The sequence below is a fragment of the Corvus hawaiiensis genome, chromosome 20, assembly GCF_020740725.1.
Source record: "Corvus hawaiiensis isolate bCorHaw1 chromosome 20, bCorHaw1.pri.cur, whole genome shotgun sequence".
NCBI lineage: Eukaryota > Metazoa > Chordata > Aves > Passeriformes > Corvidae > Corvus > Corvus hawaiiensis.
The window spans coordinates 6,556,318-6,574,267 of record NC_063232.1 but is presented as its reverse complement, the minus strand read 5'-3'; the positions used below and the strand labels follow the sequence as shown (position 1 = coordinate 6,574,267).

General features: G+C 41.2%; 1 protein-coding gene across 7 annotated transcripts in view; it reads left to right on the top strand.

The window, feature by feature from the left end:
* CUX1 (cut like homeobox 1) overlaps positions 1-17,950 on the top strand; it is a 270,416-nt gene that overhangs the window by 47,090 nt on the left and 205,376 nt on the right. For all 7 annotated transcript variants that reach the window (XM_048324800.1, XM_048324798.1, XM_048324799.1 and 4 more), the window contains exon 2: positions 3,198-3,308. In XM_048324800.1, coding sequence (XP_048180757.1) covers positions 3,198-3,308 — 111 coding nt within the window. The remainder of the gene's footprint in view (positions 1-3,197; positions 3,309-17,950) is intronic.

Here is a 17,950-nt window from a genome sequence, read left to right as displayed (position 1 = left end):
GTAAATTTGTTGAAATGGGTCAAAGTAGAAACCCTGGAGAGAGTTCTTTAGTTATCTCTGAACTGCCCTAAATCAATGGGACTTGGGGGCAGGGGGAGGGATAATGGTCTTATTTGTTCTCTCCCAAGATGTACTCCAAGCAGTGACTCCCTTTCTGCAGGGGTGATTGAATGGTGGCTATTTTGGGCCAGAAAGTTCATTAGCCAGTATTGAATCAGTGGAACTAAAGCTTCCAGGCTTTGAATCCTTTCCACAGCCAGGTCACCGCTGCAACACCTTTGAGCCCTGGTTTTTGTTTGCTTTTCCTTGGAACCCTTTTGATTTCAAAGGTGTGAAGGATGATACTGAGACATGGGCTCCTATTTTTGACTCTCCAAGACACTTCTCTCTGTGCAGAATTACATCTCCTTTTACTTGTTACCTACTTAGAGGGTGATTGCAAAGCTTGGGAAGGTGTTTACCTCTGAGTGTTACACAGTACTCAAGTTTGAAATGTTGAAGTTACTACTATTTACTCCTTAAAATGAGCTTGCTTGCAGAAATAATGCATTGGCCACATTGATTTTTTTAAACAAATTGGGCTATCTCATGAGATTAAATCACAGAAGTATGAAAAATCTGCCATTGGTGCTTCTGGGTTGTAATCCTGTATCTATTATTATGTTTAAATAAATGAAACTTGCATTGTACACAGTTCAAATCAAGTAAGGAAGAAAAGATTAGCGATTTTCCAAACAGTTTTGATTTGGGTCTTATTAACTATGACATGGCTTGCAGATTTAATATCTTATTTAGTATCAAATCATGGGGTTAGATCATGGGGTTCCTCAGCTGGAATTGCATCTTACACTCTCAGTTGCTCATCAGTGCAATATCTGGAGCTCGTGGGCTCCAGCCCCCAGAGTCAGACAGCTCGGTGCAGTGGTGTGCTGGCAGTTCTCCTTGGCAACGTCCGCGCCTGATATGTCACAGAAGGAAATGTTTTGTGGTGAGGAATTATCAGACCTGTCCCAAAAGGAATTCAGAAAGTAATGGGAAGGCGCCCGGCATAAGCGTGCCGTGGCACCGGTATGAATCAAGCAGTGAGGGTGAGAAAGTTCTTTGTCATTTGCTACCTGACTCTTCATTGTAGCACAAAATATGAAATTTTACTTATTTTTTTAATCAGTTCTTTTTCTTTCTTGTCTCTAAACTTGCAAGCACAGGTCTTTAAAAGTCTTTCTTTTCCATAGGTCAGGTTCCTTGCTAGCGCTCGGTATCGGAAACCAAAGCACTTGGTTCTTTGCTTGACTGAAATTCCCTCTTACTTCATGATTTGTGTTTTCTTTGCTTGGCTCTAAATGTGTGCTTCCTTTTTAAATATAGTTTTCCAAGTTTCTGGCCGTACCAGATTGTTTATATTTTTTAAAAGCCTTCTGCTTAGCCGTTATATTGCTCTTTATAGTTCTGCTTAACCACATTGGTTTCTGTTGCTCTTTTTTCTTGCATAAACTTAGCTGGGATGAATTTCAAATGTGGTTTATCCAACTGTTAAGTATTTCCCACTTTTCTGCAATAGATTTCACATATGTTACAGAATTCCAAACCAAGATCTGGTGGACATATTCCTGTTTCTTTACTCAAAGTCAGATATAGAAGGATTTTTAAGCATTTCAGTGACAATATTTAGGTCACCGGATCCAGCACGCTGCTTGGCTTCACATCCATTTGTCATATTGAGCTGGTTTCTAAGGATTAGTATAACTATGGTCCATATATTTATTAAAAAAGAAAAAAAAAGAATCTTAGTTTTATGTTAATAAACCTAAAGGGGGAAAAAATATTGGTCCTCTTGAGTTGGGAACTGCAGAAGGCTTTTTATTTTCCCTCCAGAGGTCAAACTGTGGAGTTACCTAAGACTCATGTCCATCCTTCCAGGATTTACCCATTCAAAAATATATCTAAAATGAAGAATTAGGCTTTTTCAGAGTATTTAGACAGTAGTGTCTGTATCTATTGTCAAGTCAGCAACTTGACCTCCTATTTGGGGTCTGGTATTAGACCTGACAGGAGGTCCCAGGCTTGTGCTTTTGGTCCCTTAGAGGTGGTTGAGTTATGAACAAATTCCAGAAGCGTGGCAAATTTCTGGTGGAGAATACTGGGAGTTTTGCAGGCAGGTTGGAGGCACGTTGGCAGAGGGATGAGTTGAAGGTAGTCTTGTTCTAGCATATCATTCTTCCTTTTCATGAACTTTTCGTAGAGCCAGGTTTTTCTCCTTTTGAATTAATCAGAGGCTAAAACAGTGCCAAATTCCTTTTATGAATTCTTGGTTCTCCCAGTGACTTGGGGAACGATATCTGTATCTGAATGGATGGGTTTGCCTTTATTTCTTCATGTTCTGTGGAAATGCTGCAGCAGAGGCATAAACTGACACAGAAGATTGAGTATTGTTGGTTTAGGCACTGATAAGTGACCCGTTCAGTCTGTTACGGTGACATTTGGAAGCACAGCACTGATTGCAGGAACTGGGATGGGGATAACACACTTGGAAGAAGCTGGGAAACAGTGGGACCTGTGCTTTAGCTCAGTAGAAACTGTTGGAAGATACTCTGGCGTTCATCAGGTGCTTAAAAAAAGATATGTTTTGGAGAGGAAATGGAGATAGCTGCTAATAACATTGGAGGAATAGATTCCAATAATAGGAAAAGATAATTTTGTATTCAAATAAGGCAAGACTTAAATGGAAAAGAGCACTGCACTGGAAGTATGGAGTTATATACAGCATGTCATAGGAAATTAAGAGTGACTGAAGCATAACCAGTCTAGATTCAAGTATAAGATTAACCAATATTTGAATTAATACATTTTTTAACAGAATAACTCAAAAGGGGGAAAACCAATATCTTTAAAAAGCAGGCAGGTGAAAATAAACCTGGTTTGAATATGTCCAGTATCTGTAATCTTGACTGGATTAGGGAATTTATTAGGAGGTGTGTCCTGTGTGCCACTGCTGCTGTCCTGTGTAACGCTGGGGTGGAGCCATGAATAGTTTTGAGAAAAATGGTGATGTTTTGGTTGCTTGGTGCTTTGTTCTGTGCTGCTCAATATTCCCAATAACATGATGTATGGGGTTTGTTTTTTTTTTATTTCTGTGACAGAGCTCTGACTGTATTTCCTTTTTTTTTTTTTTTTTGGTTTATGTTTCTTTTTCTTAACAGAGAGAGCTCGATACCACAGCAACGATATTGGCGAACCGGCAAGATGAAAGTGAGCAGTCCAGGAAAAAACTTATTGAGCAAAGTCGTGAGTTCAAGAAAAACACTCCAGAGGTAAGGAGAAAAGCTATCCCAGTCTCTCCTGTAGATAGTCTTAGGCATGTGGAAGTGATGATTTCTTCTTAATGGTTTATTTCTATAATTTTTTGTATGTATTGCCAGGTCCTTATCTAAACCTGCTTATCTCTGATGTTTTTCTCATCAGGAAGCTTTTGCATTCTGTAAATACTGAAATACAGATTGATGTTTTTAGAGGAAGCATCAACAGCGGCCTTGAAACAGGCTTGCTCTAAATGATATGATAATGTTAAACCTGGAGAATTGCAAAAAAACTCCTTTGCCAATCCAAACTCTCCGAGCACTTGGATGTAGAAAATGACATTTCACTGCCTAAATAAATCTATATCAAGGGCATAACTTCAAAGATGCTCATTTTTCCATCAAAAATCAAATTAAGTTTTGCTGTTGATTTCACTGGAAACACAAGGTCAGGGCTGAGCCAAACTCCCCTGGGAGAATGTGCATGGAGCAGCTGTGGGGTAAAACTTGCAGGGACCAATGGGCAAAGCTGGGAAAGGTGAATATTTTGTGTGAGAAGCTGGGAGTGTTTAAACTCTTCCTGTGAGCTTGTGCAGTGTGTCTGTGCACAGGCATGTGCAGTTACCTCAATCCCACAGATAATCCCGCTTTGTTGCCTCCTGAAAGCAGAGCAGTGCTTAGGGCTGGCTGGCTCCTCTGTTTGTTTTGTGGATTTGGGTATTTTTTCCCTGCTGATTGCCAGCAATCTGTTCATCCAGGAATGTTGTGGCGTTTCAAAGCCAGTTCCAGATAACTGATATGCCAGTACCAGCTCCTTCCAAGCCTCTTCCTGGGAGGGAAGCAGCAGGCAGCTCTCCTAACCTTTATTGCTGCTTTTCCAGTAGCAGATGCTGCTCTGCTTCCTGTGGGTGCAGAGGGAGGGATGCTGACCCAGAGAGGGGAAAGGTAATGTGGGAGCAGGAGTGACTCGTGGGGGAGAGGCAGTGTTTTTTAACCAGTGCCCTGAGGAGACAGAAATCAATTCTTTTTGAAGAAAAAGTAGAATTTGGGGACTGTGGCTTTGAAGGAACAGGGCTTTTTAAAAGGAGTAAAAGAATTTGAAGAGTGAGTTCAGGAGCTGTGAGAGGGAGAGTTGATGCACTTTGCAAACTGTTAGGAAGACAAGGAGGAAGGAGAGAAGTGAAAGAATGTGGAGGGTATAGGAAATTGTGCAGAATCCAGAAAATACGTGGAATTCTGGGGCCACATTTTCAATTGTTTGCTAGAAGCTCAAGTTCATACTACAAAACCTAACTTGTTTCCTGCTGCCTTCCTTTTTTTCCTATAAGGAAAATGACAAATTCTTCAGAATGTGGCTGTAGCTGCCAGCTCCCATCTGATGGCATGTTGCAGATTTCAGGAGATTTCTTTAAGCCAGTTTTATTTTTGTGGAGCAGAAGGGGAGCAACAAACAAAAAACCCCAAGACACTACACTTTTAAAGTGCATTGGGAGAGCACCTTGGTAACTCAGTGGGAGAGGAATGTACAGAGGCAAATAGATCCTCTTGTACAGAGAGATAGAGTGAGAAGTGATATACAATTAGTCCTTCCAGTAAGGAGGATACAGAATTTAAATCATTTGATGGGAAGGTTTTAAATATTAGTTTACAAAATACAATTCTGTAGCCTCTATTCTCTTCTAGAATATGTGGGTTTTATTTATTCAGGGACTGCATTCAAAATAACACTCTGAACATCCCCAGTGTTTGAGGAAATTGGGGTCTGTGCTAGATTCTACATCCTCTTTTGTCCAGGGACCCCTGTGGAACCACACTCATTTATAAGCTTGCATGGATTTTTTAGGTTCTTTCTTTGTCTGCCTTCTCTGCTGTGGTTCTCTTCTGCAGCTTTGTTTCTGAAGAGCAACTTCTTCTTTCTCTGAGAGAGAAAGGCTGAAAATGGGATCAAAGGATTAGAAGAAAGTATCTGAACTGAAGGAATGGGCAGCTGTAGCCAACTTGAGATGCAGTTTTTGCCCCAGGAGCATGGAGGGAGCTCAGATGTGGAAGCTCTGTCCTGTCCAAGGGATTTGGTGTGGTAGATGTGGGTGTCCAGCTATCCCTGCTGGAAAACTGCACTGGATTTCCTCCTCACACAGAATTTAAAGCTTGTGCAGTGTGTGTTCACCTTCAGTTGTTTTTTGCACTCCCAAAAAGCAGGGAGGTCTATGAACATTTCTCAAAACTTCACAGTTTTGGGAGACAGCTGGAAATCAGAAGTCAGGATGAGTAACTGCAGCTTTGTCCAGAAGCCTCCCCAGAATGGGAAACATCCTTGGGATGGACAGGGAATGCACAGGGAGCCACTGGCATCTCGAAACCGATACATTTATGTTCTTAAAACATCCACTGTGCTCTTTTTCATAACAAAAGAGTTCTGTGGTAGAAAACCAGCTTGGATGCACAATGTTCTTCAGATAGATAAATAACCCAGTGTACAGCTCAATTCAGATTTCCACGATGAAGTAACAACTTTCTTGGCATTAAAAAAAGAAACAAACCCACAAAGATGGAATTGTTAAATGTAACAATCTGTTTCAGAATTGTACTTTCCATTTTGTGTTTCGCCCTGCCTGCATCCCTGTTGGTGCAGCCCTGGTTTAGGCTGTGCCAGCATCTCTTTTCCTCTGTCCTTGCCAGTCCCACCATAAATCAGGAGACAAGTGTGGATTGCCTTGACTTTCCTACTCATTGCTGCCTCTAGACTTTCTGTAATATCTGCTTGAAAGTTATCTCCTGTGCAGCAGAAAAGGATTCAAACAATTACTAAAAAAGTTGAAGATACTTCTGTTTCTTTTTACTTTAAAAATTGTGACAGATCTATTTGGGTCATTTCTGCCTTCCTTGCAAATTACCAAATTGCTGCAAAAGCAATACAAAGTTTTCATGTTTAGAGGAATGACCCTAGGGCTTTTGGTATTTAAAAATGTTAAAATACTATTTCTGTCTTGGCATACTGGGAGACGACTCTGGGAAGAAGTATCTCATGTTTGGGAACTTAATGTGAACAGAAAATTCAGTGGTGGTTGTGCAGAAACTTCTAGAAAGGGTTCTTAACCTGTTATTGCAAAAATACTCTTTACCTCCTCACACCTTTCAGGAGGTCGTGTCAGACCTGCTGCTCATAGATGTTTTGGAGTATTTTCAGTCTCAATTTGTTTCCCCCTGAGCAGCTACTGTGGAAGGCTGAGACTGGTCAGGAGATTACTTGAAACATCAATTTTACATGACTGTTACTTGGAAGGCATCTCAAAATATATCATGTGAATTGCCAGCCTGCATCAGATGATTATTTTCTTACAGTGACAAATCCTGAACTGTTGTGACCGGCTGAGATATTTTGGGGGTATTTTAACCCCTGTGAAATTCTTGTTTTACCTAATTCTGTCCTCATATGCCAATTCTGGTGTGAATAAGGGAATCTTTGAATGACCAGCTTTCAGAGTTGGGGTTTTGTAGTCTCCAAATAATTTCAGGTGCACAGGTTAATAATTTTTGGCACAAAGTGTAGATAGTTCCTAATGTTGATAACTTTGCTTTTGTTTTTACCCAGATTCTTAGTTCAGTAACCACTTTTTGCTTGCCCATTTCTGTTTTAACCATTGAAGAGCTTTTCTAATACTTCCACTTTTAAGCCTGTTGAACCTGTAACTCTCTATTGCTTTTCTCTATGATTTGAGCTGTGGGGGTTGTTAATTACCAGGCTCACCTGAGCCAGGGGTCATTAAACTGAGCACAAGACAAAAGACCAGCCTGGGAGGCCTGGGTCAGCTGCTCTTGGGAAATGAAATAAGCAACTAATTTTATAGTGGGAGATCATGAGCTCTAGAAAATCAGGCAGATGGGAGGTGCCTGCATAAAGGCCAGATTTAGAGGCAGGAGCTTGCCCTGTTCCTGTGGCCCCTTGTTTTTATCCTGATGGGTAAAATGGTAAATTGGATGGGTGACTCCTCACTGTTGTTGCCCTTTGCAGTTTCTGGGTTGTAAATGTATTCAATTGATGAGATTGAGAAAGTCAAGATTACCTTTAAATGCCCAAATTCCCGTTTGAATCCTGTAAAGCAGATTAAAGGTTCGATGGGCAGAGTTATGCAGGGATGTGGGAGAACCTCCAAGCACAGAAATGTAAATTCTCAAACATCAAACTGGAAAATGGAATATGGGAAGGTGCTAGAAAACAAAATAATACCTAAACACTGACTGGGTGGAGGGAGCAGCCTGCTCACCCTGAGCCCTTGGTTGATCTCAAATAAATGACATTTACCTGCCTACACCGAACCTGTTTTCCATCAGTGCCACCCAAACCATCCCTGTGCTCCCCATCCTGCTCCATCACCGTTCTGCAGTGCCCCAAAGAGAAAGAAAGACGCCTGTAAAATCTTCTTGTACACAAGTAATAGTTTTATTCATCATGTTGCTTGTCAAGGTGATGCATATCTTTAAGATCCATGAGCTTTTTTTTAAAAAAAATCATTATAATTGGAAGTCATAAGGAACTAAAGGAAATTAAGAGAGTTATTATGGAAGGGCTCAGTTTTTCAAAGCGTAACATTCTTAAATTCTTTGTCTCCAATGTTTCTGGAGTATTCTACTGAAATATCCAGTCTCTACAGCAAAAGATAATCAAATTAATGGTAAAAAAAAGAAAATTAATTCTGCTGCTTGAATTAGTTCTTGAAATGAGAGCAGGATCTTCAGAATTGTGGGTAGTGAATTGTGTTGATTCCCAATGACGTTGCACAGTCAGCTTTGGTCTAGTCTGTGTGACAAAGTGGAAATAATAACAAAATCTACTGAAAACACACAGTCTGTCTGAGGATAATTGATGTTCTCAGTGTCTGTGTACAGAGGGGTGAATATTGATTTGCTGCCATCTACAGCTGGGTTGTTCCACTCCTCTTACTGCTTTCTTTTTTTCCTCACCACCCCCCCCCCCCCCCCTTTTTCCTTTTCCCACTTTCCCCTTCCCCTTCTTTTTCCCCCTTTTTTTTCCTTTTCCCACTTTCCCCTTCTTTTTCCCCTCTTTTTTTCCTTTTTCCTCCTTTTTTTCCCTTTCCCTCCCTCTTTTCTCTTTTTCTTTCCCCCTTTGATGAATACCTCTCCTTTAGGATAATATTTACGTGTCATGTCCTACCTTCCCATATTTTTATTCTTAAGAGGTTTGTTTGCCAGGTAAATGATTTTTATGATAATTTGTACTACATAGGCTTGGTATTTCAAAAGCTAAATGGAGAAGTATATTATTATTATGATGTGACTTTCTCAGAAGAGTAAAAAAATCTATCTCCATATCTTTAAATGTGATCTAAACACCAGTCTTATGGAGTCAGAAGGGTTAAATGAGGTCTAAGCTGATCCTGGACAGATTATTTAATACATATTTCACTTTAGCATGTTCTCACTGTTGACAGGAAACCCATCAGAATTTCTGACATCTGTTTCTGTATTATGATCTCTTGCTGCCTTTTTACTGGAAGTGAGAGAACACTAAGACAGTTATGATTCACAGTTGTATTTTTCTAGGATTCTCCTAAAACTGACCTCCATTGACCACATTGACCATTCCCACCACACTCAGTAAACTTTATTAATTTTTTTTTTTTTTAAATTGTCTTTATTGTCTTGACTTGTGCTGTTTCCAGCAGAGCAGGGTGGCAGCAGAAGGTGGGCAGCAGAATCTGTGCAATTTATTTGGGAATAACAGGGCTTGAGAAAGGCCTTTTACCAAATGAGGCCATACTTTGGGGATTATTGCTATGTAGGATTTCAGAGTTCATGATTTTCAAATAGCATTTTTAAAGGTCTGAAACCCAGGAAAAAAGTTCCCCTGACCTGCAGAAGTCATGAGTGTGCTGTATGTTATTAGGCAGAGAAGTTTAATTTAAAGCATTTTTCTGAAACCACATGACCTGGACCACTTTGAGTTACTGTTTCTATCTCCATTTGCTTTCAAGTCAAGATATCCTTAAATCAGTTTTCTACAACACATTTACCTCAGAAGTCTTTTTGTAAATCTGAAAATATACAGGCAATTACTTTATTCAAGAGTTCCAAAAATACTCAAGAGGGGGACACATCTGATTCAACTGAACTCATTAGAGCAGTTGAACAAATTAATTCCTCTGAAGTCAACTTGCTTTTAGTAATGTAGATTTATTTCATTTGAGCATTTTCCTGGTTGAGAGCTGAAGAATTCACTTTTCTTCTCACAGCATTGGTTGCAGGTATTGGATTTCAGTAATGCCAAGGGTGCAGCATTTTCCATTGCAGCAAAGGAGAAAAGGGGGTATTTTGGGTATTACTGTGGTTTACAAAGGGACACACTTGTAAGCAAATATTTACAAGTTAATCTCTCTTGTTAAGCCTTTGATGCTGCAGTGAGTTTCTGCTGTCACTGAGACTGAAAGAAGGCAAAGCAAACAGTTTGTTTTTCCCTGGTTGTTCTTGCCTTTGCTTGAACCTCGCAGGGCTGACCCAGTTGGAAAGTGGCCAGGGCAGGCAGCGGGGCAGGGGAAGGTTGGGGGTGAGGGCTGAAAGAGGAGAATGTTTTCAAGGTCAGAACTAAAGGAAAAAAGCTCAATCTGACAGAGCATTTGTCATCCTTCCTCCTGCAGAATGGTTGTACTTTATGTAGTGTGCATTAAGATATAACGTGATTTGTTGATGTATCATTGACTGGCTTTTAAGGGAAAATATTGTCATTTTTTTAGCTGAAATAGCTGAGATTTTTCTCACTGTGGTACCCATAATTACCAGCCATTCTTACCTTCTATTTTATGGTACTTTTAAAGGTAAGTGGAACACTTGGAATTTGTATGGAGATCACTCTCCAAGCAAGTCTGAAGTTCAGTTCCTAAATTTACTCTGAACAATAGTTTGACTTATTTTCAAGAGTTATAAAAATAACAGGCATCAATATCCCTGCTCTTCCTTCCCATGTGTATTTACCAAGCGAAGAAATAATTAAACATCTTCAGTTAGTATTTTTCCTTTTTTACTTTGTGAACAAACATTCTGTAACCCTCAGCTCATCTGCTGGACCACCTCAGAGTCACTCAGGTGGAATTGAAGGAACACATTGTTCTCATTAAAGTTATGATGTTGTCACAAATAACTCTTTTAACAGCAGTTGCCAGTTAGGAGAGATTCCTGTCACTGCTCTGACAGTGGATAAGTGACCAGTTGGGTCTGCTTGAAAGAGAAGCAGAAACTATTATATGTGGAGTAAAAATACTCACAAACCAAATGCCCAAGGTACAAATGACAGTTTGAAGCTTTTCTATTAAAAACCCTCCCAAATACCCCAATTTTCTGCAGGGCTACTCTGTTGTGGTCAGTTTTGGATGAAGTCTTGATTTTTGGGGGGAGAAATGTCTGTAAAATGCTCTTAAAACCTATTTTCTTCCAGGAATTTTTAGTGTGTTTTGATTGCTTAAAACAAAAAAACCTGCTTCCTGGTAACAATTTTAAAGTAAATTAAATGACAGATGAGAATTAGAGCAGTTGAGAGTAATTTTTATTTTGGAATTCTTTTTGCATTAACACATCTGCAGTGTTGATGAATATATGGAAAAATGAAATTGTGCTTCTATCCTGCCGTGTCTCCAGTGTGACAATAAATCACCTTTTTTTCCTTTTAAAATGTCTGGCCTTATAATTTATGTTTGCATAACCCATTACTAAATTCATAGTAGGTGTTTTAGTTGGCAGGCACAATTCCAGGGATTCAGTGGACCTATTTTAATACTGAGCTTTTGTTACTGTTCATAATTATGTGTAGAAATATATGTATTTTCTTAATTATAAAAAACCCAGCCTGCTTTAACTTTGGATCTCCTCTCACTTCCTCCACACAAAGAGTGCTTTAAAGCTTTGAAAGAATTAGTGCTGTTTTGACTTGAGAAAAGGAATGGATTTACCAGGCTGAGGGGTTTTTTTCCAGTTTCGAAAAAACGAAACCCCAAAAAAGTGATAAAGTACAAAAAGCAAAGTTGTGATGCATCCCTGGTGCTGCTTAGAATTTTTGAGGATTCTTTTTATTTTATAGTCCGGTTGTAAATATTTAGGGCAGCATCAAGACAGTGTGCAAATAAAAGAAGTTTTATTAATAACCATTATCTGGCCTCTGGTAATAAATATGTATGACTCACATAGGAATCAACCCACCCAATAAATATAAAAGCCATACAAAACCATTAACAATTTTTAATGGACTTGCAGATGGAATAATTTAATGCAACTGTAGTTACTCAGGTTCCAACTCCTGTAACTATTCCTCATCTGCTTGAAAGCTTTCATCTGAAATACATTGCCACCATTCGAGATTCCACCTTGTCTCTGTTTAAAACCATAAAGCTGTGGTTTCACAATTTTTGAAGCACTAATGCTTATTTATGGCCATAGTTCTGCACTTTTTAAGTACAGAGGTGGTTATTTATCTATTGAACGTACTCTGACTTTTTAAGAAGGAAATTTTTCTTGGGAAGCAGCAGCACTAGGGCAGTATTCAGCCGGAAGGATGAGGAGTTGGGAATGAGCTCTGTGCTGGTCCTGGGGATGCCCTGGCACAGGATTGCCTCTGGGACATTGCCTGCAGCCAGCTGGGCAGACATCACCTAATTTATTCATTATTGCCACCCAGGGACACAGGGGTTGTGGTTTCCCCATCCCTGGAAGAGTCCAAGGCCAGGTTGGATGGGGCTTGGAGCAACCTGGGATAGTGGAGGGTGTCCTTGTCCCTGTGGAGCTGGATGAGCTTTAAGGTCCCTTCCAACCCAATCCACCCTATGGTTCTGTGATTATTACTCATTAGGATTGAAGCTGTTAAAGGACCCAAACTTGGGACGCTTCTGCCCCAAAATGGCTTTCTTGTGGTTCTCTGAAATAGAGAAAGCAGTGAAAAATGCTCAGCTCATAAATGAAAGCAATCTGGTTTGTGCAATTGGTGAGGTAGATGCAGCATCATCACATCTCATAAAAAGCTTCTGCTGTGGTTTTCTGTATGTTTTGTTTCCTACTGGGTAAATAACAGTAATTTAAAGTATTTTGAAGAATTTGTCAGGTTCGCCAGTGTGTCTGAGAGTATGTGTGTGTGTGTGTGTGTGTGTGTGGGCACCGAGGACCTTCCAATAAAATATTGCAAAAGAAACTTGTGTTACTGGGCTGAATGCTGACGGATGAGCTGCTCCCTGAGGAGAGGCACCTGCAAACATTCTGCAGTTCCAAAGCTGGTTTTAATCCGAAGCTTTCATTCGGTGCAAGATGGTGCTGGGAGTGCTTTTAAAAACGCCCGAATGTGTTAAGACTTCTCAGTCCTGTTTGTCAGAAGCGATTTGAGCGCTGAAGAGCCAAACTCTGCAGCACTTTCAGTGCACTTTAGGGCATGTCCACGCCTGCAGTGGAGCTTTGCTAAGGCTGCTGGTATGGCCATGGCTTTCAAAGGCAGCGTTAATGCGTTCCTTGGCTGGCAGCAGCGGGCGGCTCCTTTCAAGCTGGCTGGGCCTGGCTCTGGGGACTGTGCTGTACTGAGTTCCCAGTGCCACATCTCCCAAGCCTTAATCAGACAAATTAACCTGTTGCTGATTATCCCCTTTGCCTCTAAGTCCTGCTGATGAAGTGCTGAAGAACTGGGATGGGTCAACCAGCAACGCTTGATGAAAACAAGAAGCCAGAGGTGGGCTTGGGGCTGCACTCACCTGCCCTACCTCAGCAGGAGCCAGGTTACCCCGCCTCCAATGCCTGAATACTTAGCTATCTGGAAACACTCTCCCTTGCTCCTTGGGAAACTCTATCCATTGCTCCTGGTGAAAGTACACCCATTCTTTATAGGAAACTATCCATTGCTTTATGGAAAACTATCCATTACTCTGTGGGAAACTATCCACTGCTCCCTGCACAAGCTTTTCAGAGCCTCCCTGGGCTGTGCAGTGCTCAGCTGGAGGAACTGGGATCAGATTTGCAAATCACTTTGGAGCAATCCACTCTTCCTTTTCTAGCAAAATCAACCGGGCACTTGGTTCCAGTGAGCAGCCAGTGGTCTCGATGACGGGCAGTGTGTGTGTGAGATTAGAAGGAAGAAAATCGCCCACGTTCATTTCCATGCTGATGGGATGCTGATCAGTCCTATTATCACTCATGAGAATGCTGAAACTCAGCTTAAAACCAAGAGTTGAGTGTGGAAAGCAGCACTCCAGTGTGTGCTACACCTTTAAACCCTGGCATTGCAAAGTACGCATGTTGCTGCCCATGGTGCACTTGGTTCATCCATGCAGGAAAATAAGGGCAGCAATAAAGAAATGAAGTGCTGCTTTGTTTGCAGAGGGAAGACATTATTACTCTGAAAAAAAGATTTAAACAAAATCAGCTAGCTGGTTGAAGTAGTTCTTCAATTAATGCTTGAAAAAGCAATAAGTTTAAAATGTTCTTTCAGTCAGTCACAGGAAAAGGCATATATTAAGCTCACCTGTTGAGAGGATTATCTCTGCTAAACACACTCATTTTACTTGAGACCAAAATAGATCCTTAAAAAATTAATACTGAAATAGGTTTACAGCTGATAGAGAGATTTCCTTCAGACCTGTTTTGTGGTATGCTCATCTGCTTTTTCAGGAATTTTAAGCATTGAAGGAATGAAGTCAAAGCTGCTGCTTGTCTTTGAAATGGATGCCTCTTTGATAAGCCTCTGATCTCTGTACCCAGAGTTGTAGTAGCAGATTCAAACACTGATTGTAAAATTGGGAGACTAAAATGTAGCCACGACAGCTTCAAACACTCTGTCTCTCTGTCAGATTCAATGCACAGGACATTGCCAGGAGTTAAAACGATGCAAAATTAAAGTAGCCTACTAAATTTACCTGCCATGGAGAATCCACAAAAGAGCTGCCACTTCTAATCCTCCAATTCGTTTCAAATTATTATTTTTTCAAATTGGACTCCCTGATCTCTTCAGCTCAAGCTGTTGTAGAGATTTGAAGAGCTGTCTCTTCTTGTCAGATCACTGGTTTAATAATAATAATATCTTACATTTATATAGTCCTTTTCATCCTGCAGCTTCCCAAAGTGCTTTACAAGCTTTCTATACACAAAATCATGCAACCACCTCTTGGGTGGCTGCTGCTCATCAGCTGCAGAAGTGTCTGGCAGCTCGTTACCCTCCTTCCTCGCTCACTTGAAAGCACCAGGGAGGAGTAGAAGACATGGAGATGATCCCAGTTCATCCCAAGGGGATGAGAACCACTGCTGGGATGTTCTGCCCACTCCAAAACTGGGGACACAGTAAACAACAACCATCCCTACGGCCTTGCTGGTTTGTTTTCTCATGATGTTTTTTATTTCATTGTACTCACAGTCTGAAAAAATCCCTCAGTCTCTGGAATTTGAGGGAGCAAGAGGAGTAACTTTGTACCACTCCTTTCAAAAATGTACATGGGAAAGTGCAGGTACCTTGAATATAAAGCAGTTAATTAAAAAAAAAAGAGTCCAAACCTCTACCGAGATGTTCTTACTCATCTGTTTTTGTTGGAGACCAATGGAGAGCTGTTCTGACCTGTCAGCAAGTGCCTTCAATGGTTTCTTTAAACCTCCAGAACCTGGGGATGATGGTGCAGAACAGATTTTTGTCAAATTAGTTCTAACTCTTAAGGTAATGATTCCTGGGAGGGAAGAGGCATTGAAGTGGCATGAGGCTGCTCATTAGTGGAGGAGGCACAAAATGAGTGCAGCCACTCTGCATTGGTTCTCCAAGGGAAAAAGGCCAAGAGCACATTGATGGAGGTTTAGACACAATTAATATAATGAGACCAGGTTTCCGTAATGATTGATCTGGCTTATTTTTTTATTTCCTTTAGTACTTCTTGGTTTGGCTTCAAGTGTGCCCTTCCCCAGATTGCTGGTGCTGAAAGGTATATTAAACACAAACCAAAAAAAGTCAGGGACAGCTAAACTTAAGAGTTACTGACACATCTGCAGAACATCCTGCTGTGCTGTGCTCATCTGAATTTGGATCATGTCCAACCTCATAACTTTTTCAAATTACCCTGAGTTTTGTGTTCTAGACACCATTAGAGACCATCTACTGTGTCCAGATTGACTTCAAATAATCCTGCCTTCTTCCTTACCCACCCTCTGGGGGTGGAGAGGATGCTAAAGAGGAAGGCTCCTCTTCTGCCTGGAGGGAAGGGGTTTAACTTCAATGGTTAGGAGCCAGGAAGAGGGAAAGCCAGAGGCACAGACATGGTCTCAGAGGCCTTAAATATGTGGAAAAATAGAAAGTGTACATCCATAGACACTAATGCTAATGGACACTTATCCTGTCTCTGGCTGTAAATTATTGAGATCCTGCTTCTATCTGGTAATGCAACTTAATCAGAATCAGTTTTACTGCTCTGACCCCACAGGGAACCTTCTAATTTCATTTTATTTTACATTTTGTCTAGTCACTGTACTAGGAAGCTTTGTATCCAGTCTCCAGGTGAACTTTAAAGTTGCATGCTGTTGTATTTACCTCAAAACACTGGATTCAGGAGGCTGCAGTTCAGTGCCATAGCTTTTTTCTTGCAGTCCTTCAGCTGATGGTCAGTTGAGAAGACACAAGGTGCCCAGCAGTTTGCAGTCCTGCAGTCTGTTCAGGGCTGGGGTGATTAAAAACATCCCAGTGCCATGAGCAGAATTCCCCAAGGCAGCCTGCTGCTGGGCTGTCCTGTGCTGAGAACCTCTCTACAACTCCTGCATCTTGCAGCCTTTTTAGGTTGCAGCTTTTGCTTTTCTCTCTCTGTAAATACGATGCCTGTGGTGTTGCTCATTGCCTCCTCACAGCCTCAGCGCTGGATTTGGATTTTTCCAGTCTCCCCATGGGCAACAGCAGCTTTGTAGGCAGGAGGAAACCTGGAAATCAGCTGTACAGCTTCTTTACACATGTGCATGGAAGATGAACATCAGTTATTGGGGTATCCAAAGGCACGATGGTGGCACAGCATTTTACGGCTCTCATGGAGGATTTTTCCAAGGCTGTGCAGTGTGGAATGGTGTGAGATCTCACCTTGCCCATCCAATTGCTGCCTCTGCCAGCAGGAGGTGGCACTCCAGCCATCTCCTCTTCCTCCATGAAGGACAGTCACCAATTTTGTGCTGTGCCGGCTGCAGCAGAACTTTTACCTTCATATAGTACAGATGGCAAGGGAAGGGATTTCCCTGTCAGGTAGAGGCTGAAGGGTTGACACAGCTGCAGGTCAGCATCCTTCCTGCTGCTGAGGTAGAAGACACAACATCTGTGTGCTTTCCAAGGGCATCATTCCCTGCCCAGTGTTGGCAGCAGCATGTCCCTGGTGGTGCAGAAGGAGAGGGGGTGTCCATCTCCCATGCTGACCACGAGGTGAGCGGTGCTCGTGCACCTTTCAGTTCACTACCTACCATATTTTTTTTCTCTCAGCCCAGTCTAGCAGGTTTCTTAAAGGGATTACACTCCCAAGCCTGGGATTTAAAGCTGGGTTTAATGAGTTTGATGAGCCTGTGTAGCAGACTTGCAGAGAAGCCTGTCTGTCTAAGTAGCATTTTTAATAGTGATTCCCCCTGCTCCGGAGATTAGCGAGATTAGTGCGGGAGGGCTTCTTCCCCATGGATGGTGCCACATAAAGACAAGCTCTACTGATCAGTGTTTGCCAAAAAATGAGTGTCTTTACACTTAAAATAGTGGCTCTCTAGTGCTAGAGCCCTTTGTCCTGGGTCAGCACCAGGTGTGAGGGGTACAGGGTGTGAGCACCGCGCCGTTGGATGCTCAGCTGCATCTCCACAGGCTTTTACCCTCACCCCATCTGCTGTGGAGGATGCTGCTTGCAGATCTCCCAGAAGTGATAACTTGCTCTAAAAAAACCAAAAGCCAGCCTTCAGGATTACTTATTAAAGAAAGTAATCTGTGAATTCATGTTGTTCCCTTAAATTTCTGTTGGAATTCTCCAACTGTGAGCTGGCAAAAAGGCACTCGGATGTTCTCTGTGTATGTATTTGCATATATATATTTATGTGTATGTACACACATTAAAAGTAGCTCTACTCAGAGATGAAACTGGTGATAGTGTCTTAAAGCAAGTGGGCAACAGAGTCCCTCCAATGGACAGGCTTTTCCACTGAATTCTGTCTCAACAATAGTGTTAGCACATTTTTAGATGTGTGAATACATATAAATAAGTCTTAGAAAATAGCAACTGATAAGGAATTTTTTATGTGAGCAGTAACTGGGTAAAATATGTAAGGGTAGATGGCATGTCTTATGGGGTACTGACTCTTAAAACCTATTGCTGGTCCAAAATTAAATATTGCTGTTCTGTTTTCCAAATCAGTGTAATTATGGAGCAAGGAAAAAAAGATTTCTGCATACTTTTATATATATTTTTTTTTTAAATAAAAGATGAAAGAGACAACATGTTTTGTCTGGGAGCTTTTGAAATATTAGCAGTATTTTGGGGAGATAGATTTGTTGGCAGAGTGCATATTGTTGGACTGCTATTCAGAAACAGCTTTTGGTGGGTATGAGGATTTTGATAAATCTGATAACACACTCATTTTTCTGACCTTAAAATAGGGATTATCCAGTGACAAACCTTGGATGAAAAATGTGGATAACT